Source organism: Quercus lobata, chromosome 2 (assembly GCF_001633185.2).
Source record: "Quercus lobata isolate SW786 chromosome 2, ValleyOak3.0 Primary Assembly, whole genome shotgun sequence".
Classification (NCBI taxonomy): Eukaryota; Viridiplantae; Streptophyta; class Magnoliopsida; order Fagales; family Fagaceae; genus Quercus; species Quercus lobata.
The window spans coordinates 47918492-47925883 of record NC_044905.1 but is presented as its reverse complement, the minus strand read 5'-3'; the positions used below and the strand labels follow the sequence as shown (position 1 = coordinate 47925883).

Below are 7392 nucleotides of genomic sequence, written 5' to 3'. Positions count from 1 at the left end.
CTAGAACCATTATCTAACCTGATTATAAACCCAAAAATCACCGGTAGCCAAGGGTCTACTCGAACCCTGATGTGCATGAAGCAGATGTTCCTTGGAACCTTATCTTCCCAATATCAACTCTTTCCATTAGACCCATTAGTTGTCCCTTTCTCTCTGCAAGCTTAGGGTACTGGTATTCCAATGGAAAGTTGTGCAGTTGGACCCATACAGAGATGTAGTTCAGCTATAGATGGCTAATAACTAGGTTGGGCCTCATCTCTCAAGCACCAAAACTGCTCCATCAACAACCCAAGGTCCCTCATTACATATGTGTATGAGATCTTCCAAATATTCAAAGTGGAAGATGTAGAAGTAGGATTCTCTACCTACCACAGAAATTGACCTTCGAATTCTCCATACAGGGTTGATAATGTGTAGAAGGTGGCTCACTGAGAATTTCCTATAGTCTAAGATGAAGCCAATCGCACAAAAGTTCCAAAAATCTCGCTGTATGGCTATCTCATCTAGATCAGGAACTACAACAGGGCCATGTCATGCAAATGAGATCTCATCATCATCACTAGATAGCAAATCTGACTCAAGTTCTTCCTCAAATAGATCATCACTTATATTGGAATCACTATTGTCTGTCCATCCGTATTCCCTAGCTTCTATGTGGTTGTCAATGGTTGGCAACCCAGAGAAGAAGAAAAGTGCATGCAATAGTAGTACAATGCCGTGCTACACTGACAGGACTAAAAAGGGGACCACTGGAGAACAAAGGAAGTTAGACAGGAAAGATTTTGTGGAAAGAGACAAAAGGAAGTATACGAATAGGATAGAAGAAGGAGACAAAGGCTTGAAAGTTGTAACGGATGTTTGTTCTATTGTTTGGATAAAAAATAAAAAAGGGAGAAAGGGATTAGAGCATCCATAGCAGATGTGCCAAATGTGCCAAATGTCAAATTTTTGGCACATTTAGCACACCAAATACAAAAACGGAGCTTTATCAGATGTGTTAAATGTGTCAAATTTTTGCAACATGCTACAGTACCGTTGCATTTTTGACACGGTAAGAACTCAAATGGCATTTGTACTTCATTATTTTTTTTATTCATCTTTCTCTTTCATCCCACTCTGAGCCACTCCATCTCCACTTCTCCGGATCCTGCTCTCTATCCTCTCTCTCTATCTAATCGCCCTCTCTCTAGTGAAGGATGGGTTCCGATGTGGGTATATTCTGGCGTGCGCTCCGACATGGGTCAGGTGACGGTGTGGGTGGGTATGGTGGCGTGGTGGGTTGCAGTGAGCTAGGTTGTGGCAAGGTGGGTCATGGCGAGCTAGGTCGTGGCAAGGTGGGTCATGGTGAGCTGCGTCATGGACTCACGACAAAGGTGAGTGGGTTTTGATGGGTGGGTTCAGATGGGGTTTGGGGTGGTTTCCTTCACCAGTTTCTTTTCCCCTTTTGTTCGCTCTCTCCTCTCTATTTGATCTCTCTAGTTGTGTTTGATGTGGGTGGGTTTGTTTGATTTGTCGTGCCAATCTCTTTGGTTTTTTTTTTATTTTTTTTATTTTTTTTTTTTTTATTTTTTTTATGGTGGCGTTGGTGGATGTGGGTTTATGCCAGTGGTGACTGGTCGGTGTTGTTGTGGCAGTGGTTGTTGGTGGCTCTTGTTGCAGCAGTGGTGGATGTGCCATTGTTGTTGTTAATGTTGTTGATGGTGATGAGAGGGAGGAGATAATATATTATTTTAATGTGTAGTAAATATTATTTTAATGTATAGAATTGAATGATAGAACATCTAATAAGTGAGATATTTGATTAGGAAAAAGGGAAAGCGACCAAAAATTTATGTGAATGTTTATTCAAAAAGCCAGAGGCTATCTAATCAAGGTGAAATATCAAATATCAATCTCACAATGAGAGGTGATTGTCTTAAAAAGACCAAAAAGATCAAATGTTATGATTGAATGTGGAGTCAAATGAAAAGCTCCAAGTTATATTATCAAGTTTTGTGGGAGGTCATATATGCATACTTCTACAATTGAGATGGGTCACATGATCTAGTGCTAATTGTGTATGCCTTGGTTGGATTGATCATTGAAGCTTCACATTAGACTAAGGACTATCTCATTGTTGATATCCACACACAACACACAAGTTTATGTTCAATAAATGTCATATTCATTTGTGTGATTGTACTTGATGAAATGTGTTTTTACATGCTCAATCTTTGTTGATTCAAGCACAAAAAGATTTTTGAGTGTTTTAGGTGTTTTTGGAAAGTATTTTGTTCTTAAAAACTGAAATTTCAAAAATCATTTTTGCCCTGTTTTGGCGACTCAGTCGCGGGTAAGTCAAAAGTCGCATGCCACAGTCGCGAGCTCGCGGGTCAATTTTGGTAACTTGTTCGTGAGTGGAAGGTCCAGTTGCGAGGGGTACACAGAGATTTTCACAGCTCAGCTCGCGGCTCCCTCGCGAGTAAGACTTCCAGTCGCGAAAAACACTTAGAAAATTTTTCAAAACTTTTGTCTTGAAGTGTTTTGGCGGGTGGATCTGGCGACTTTCTGGCGACTTACCTCAGCCGCGAAAAACGCGTGTTTTACACAGTGAGGGCAGTTTTTAAAATCTTTTTCAGTTTTCCCTCAAATTTTTGTGACTGTTCATCTTCTCTCTCAACTATCTCCTTCCCAAACGCTCCGTGTAACCCATTTCAAACTCCATTGTTGCTTCCCTTCAACTCAAAATCTTCAAGTAACAAGTATGGGTTTTCTTTCTCGAACTCTATTTTACTTGATTTTGTGTTTTTCCCTCTTGAATATTCGTATTTTTGTCTGTTTTGAGTTGGGTTTTTGTTTCAGCTATTGCTCTTTGTCCGTGCTTAGCTAGTGGAGGCTATTGATTTATTTTGAACTTGTTTAAGTTGTTGGTTTTGGTCTTCATCATGTGCTTAACTAGGGTTTGTTATCTATCATTTACCTATCTTATCTGATCTTATTTTGATGTGTTGATTCAAAATGTTCTTGTTTTGTTTGTTGGGTTTACTGTGTTGACTATGTGCTTATTCATCTAGTGTGTGCATCTGTCTTATGTTCTCTGGGTCATTTCATACTCATCAAAATGTATGTCTCATTGACATATATCTATCTTTTGGGTGTTTTCTATCTCTGCTGCTTTAATACTCTCCTGCATAATGCTAGTTGTTCTTGTGTATCCATCTTTAGGTTCGTTCATCTGTGTGGTTGATTTAAGTTATGAGGATTGTCCTTTTATTTTTGTCTTTGTTACTAACAAAGTACTGATTTGTTCTACACTTGTATTGTACTATGTTATTGTGGCCTCTTCTGATTGTTCACAGATGACTCCTTCATCCCCAAAGAAGAAAACTCCTGCAAAGAAAGTAGATAAGAGAATGAAAATGGACCCTAACCTGTTCAGGTTTGTTTCCCATTTTGAGAGATACAAGGATTTCTTCTTAAAGGCAGGAATTATTCAAGAAAGGTTTGTGGATTTGGAGGATTTGAGAGACACTTTTATCCCCAGCTGTTTTGAAGGAAGAGGATGAGAAAAACTTCTGTGTGATCTCCCAGTTGTGTGTGAACTCCTGATTAGGGAGTTTTATTCCATTGCTGTGATAAGGGAGGATGAACTAAGCTGCTGGGTTAAAGGTAAGGAGTTCACTTTATATGCACATGACATTGATGATGTGCTAGGGCTTGAGGGGTTAGAAGATCAAGAGTTTGTCAACTACAAGGATAGGATTCTGTCTATTGAAACTGTACAACAGAGAATAGGTGGACAGAGAGAAGGGAAGTGCCTAAATACCACAGTTTTTCCAGTGGACATGAGGTGTCTCACTATTATCATGATGTTCAACCTATATCTCATAAGGAAGTTGACTACAATTAACAGTGCAAGAGCAATTTTTCTGATGGACCTCAAGGAAAAGACATTCATTGACATCAGTTCCCACATATTTGACACTATTGTGGATGAGACTAGAACCACTTCTAGGCCTAAACTGATCTTCCCTAGTCTACTCATGAGGATTTTTAGAAAGAAGGGTGTTGCAATCCCACGAGACATCAGTCCCATGTCCACACCTTCTGCTATTAACAAGTTAACCTTCAAAAGGATAAGTGTTCGGCTTCCAGGTGAAGAAGATGAAGGTGATGAAGGAGAGGGTGTCCCAATGGAGACTGAGGCAGAGGCAGCAAGCCAAGCATCAACCTCAACACCCAGGAGGAGTGGCAAGAGGTCTAGAGCATCAACTTCTTCAAATACACCTCCAGATGCATTTCAGATCATTCTGGAACGACTTGATGGAATCAGAGGGATCCAGACCGAGCACTCTGAGAGGATAGCAGCCATGCAAGACCAGATTGATATTTTGTCAGCAAAATTTGACAACTTCACCATCCAGCATGGACAGTGACCCTTTGGCCATTCCAGTCAAAAAGGGGGAGATATATAAAGTTTTTGTTGAGAAGCAGAGAAGCAGCTCTTAAGGGGGAGTAATATGTTGAGGGGGAGCAGTCAAAAACAATGTCCATCTTGTTATCTTTGTTTATATTTTTGGGTTTTATTGTTGCTATGGGTTTGATACACTGTGGTTTCAGTGTATGTTGTGTTTCTAACTCTTAACACATGGATGGTTTTGAAACTTGGTTTACTCTTTATATATATATTGTTGATGTTATTCAATATATATTGTGGTTTATACCCATGTTGCTTTTGTAAGCTTTTAGGGTTTATGTTCTTTTATTGTAGGCTTTATGGTTTGTACCATACTTTATGCAGCCTCTGTGTTTTTGTTAAATCAGTACTTCTATCCAAATGTCATGCATTTTCTAGTTAAGTACTGTCACTTTTGTGCCCTTGTAGGATTGTTCCTAGATGCATATACTTAGTGTATTATGCATTGGTTGAGTGTTGGGCATACAAGTAACTTGCATTGTTCTTGTTTGCTTGTATATTCAAGTGTTCATTCCAAGTGTGAATGAGCATCGTGTTCACTACCTTGTAGTGATTACTTGGTTGATCAAGCCATGGTTTGTCTCTTAACTCCATCTTTGCTTGATCACATATTGTCTGTTTCATATGCATTTCATGCTTTTTTGCATACAATAATCATGGTGTATTGTTGTGTTTCAAGAGTTTCATGTTCATATGATCCAAGTGCTTCACAGCTTCTAGAGTTAGGTGTGAGTGAGTTTTGCTCAACTGTCCCAACTCACATGTTAAGTCTAGAGTCTGTTTTAGGGTTTTGTCACTGAATAGCCAAATGGGGAGATTGTAAGGTTGAATTTAATCAACCATCTTGTTGGCTTTATTCTGTGCCAAATTTGCTTATATTTCAGCATTTAGTAACCCTGTATTTAGATGGATTTTGTTGTAAGGGTAGTAAGTGAGATAGAGTGATTAAATGCTCAAGAGTGTGCAAGAAAACAGAGTCTCACGGCTTGATCTCGCGGGTGACTCGCAGTTACAAGCCGCCAGAAGCAGCACACTTGCCAAGCATGCCAGAAGTTGAAGCGTCATGCTAGCTGGAGCACTACAGGACAAAAAAAGACAACTGGCCGTTCTGTTATCGCGCGGCTGGAACTCGCGACTCAGTCAAGCCGAGAGTCCAAGCCGCGAGCCACCCCTGTTTTGAAAAACCTGACGTTTCACATTCTTTTCTCACCCGAGTATAAATACCCCTTATAACCACAAATGAAAGAGAGTTTCTAGAGAGAATTTTGAGAGAGAAACTCTAGAGTAAAACAAGATTGATTCATCTACAATCTTTACATAAGAGTCTCTTCAAATTCGTCAACTCTCTTCCTCTCCATTGTCAAATCCTTGAGAGACATTTTACCAAAACATTTTTCTCACCATATCCATTACTGTGAGAGGGCTGTTTGGTGTTCTAGGAAGTAGTTAGGAAGGAACCAATCTACATTGGTTGATGCTATGGTCAAGTAGCGGAATCCAGGAAGTTAGAAAAGAAATAGGTTCGGCGCAACCTCGTTGGAGCAAGAAACTTGGAGGGTTTAGGTGCACTGGGTAGATTAGACTTGGAAAGTCTATTGCTGTCCATGTATCCCAACTACATTTTCTAATGGATTGTTTACCGCTTGGAGGGCGGCTGAGAGGTTTTACGTCGAGAGCTTCGGTTTCCTCTTTGATAACACATCGCGTGTTGTCCTTGTGTTTGCATTTTCCTTCCCTTTTATCTTTGCTTATTATTATCTGCTATGGGTTGTGATTTTAATTTTGCTTAGATTGTTTTCCAATTCTATTTTATAGCTTTTGTTCATTTTTCGCACACTAGTTGTTTGTCATAAAGTTTGAATTGGTTAATTTGTAAATTGGGAATCTAAACGTTCAAGGGTGTTTTTACACTATTTGAACTTTCACTCTTATCTTAACTTTTTGAATAATGATATATAATTTCATTTGACATTAAAAAATTATTTAATTGTAGATAGAGCAAGATCTGGCACCATAGTGCTACCTTCTGGTGCTGGAAAGTCTCTAGTTGGTGTCTCTGCAGCTTGCCGAATAAAAAGCAGCTGCCTTTGCTTAGCAACAAATGCTGTTTCTGTCAATCAGTGGGCTTTCCAGTTCAGGCTATGGTCAACCATCCGAGAAGATCAAATCTGTCGTTTCACATCTGATAGCAAAGAAAGATTCCGCGATAATGCTGGGGTGGTTGTGACAACATATAACATGGTTGCTTTTGGTGGTAAACGGTCTGAAGAATCTGAAAAGATCATTGAAGAGATAAGAAATAGAGAATGGGGTTTGCTTCTTATGGATGAGGTAATCTTTTTTACTTCATTTGTTGATTATAGCCTCCTACCTATAAGATTATGTCAATGGTATATGCATTATAGGTTGGTGAATTACATCTGGTTTGTTCAGGTGCATGTGGTTCCTACTCACATGTTTCGAAAGGTCATTAGTATCTCTAAATCTCACTGCAAACTTGGGCTCACTGGTATGTCTTCAGTTATTTGTTTAGAATATTGCAACATCCAGCATTGCCATTTTCTGATGATAACTGAAAATTTGTTGACTAATTTTACTGCAGCCACTCTTGTTAGAGAGGATGAAAGGATTACCGATCTGAAATTTCTCATTGGGCCGAAATTGTATGAAGCAAACTAGTTGGATCTAGTAAAAGGTGGATTTATTGCAAATGTACAGTGTGCTGAAGTATGGTGTCCAATGACAAAGGAGTTTTTTGCTAAATATTTGAAGAAAGAAAACTCCAAGAAAAAGCAAGTTTGCCTGGTTTACAAATACTTCATTTTTGTTTTCTCTTCATGCAAACTATTTCTTAATTGGAAATCAGGGATGGATGTATGTATTATTCTGCATCATGTCAATTCTTCTTCATGTAATGCTTTTATTTGCTGCTGTTA

At 39.1% G+C, this 7392-nt stretch overlaps 1 protein-coding gene across 1 annotated transcript; it reads left to right on the top strand.

Moving 5' to 3' along the window:
- Nucleotides 1-1196: 1196 nt before the first annotated feature.
- Nucleotides 1197-7392, top strand: LOC115965428 (general transcription and DNA repair factor IIH helicase subunit XPB1-like). The gene is made up of 4 exons (XM_031084651.1): nucleotides 1197-1344; nucleotides 6450-6787; nucleotides 6890-6965; nucleotides 7059-7392. The coding sequence occupies exons 1-4, from the start codon at nucleotides 1197-1199 to the stop codon at nucleotides 7133-7135; spliced, it is 639 nt and encodes a 212-aa protein (XP_030940511.1). The 3' UTR covers nucleotides 7136-7392.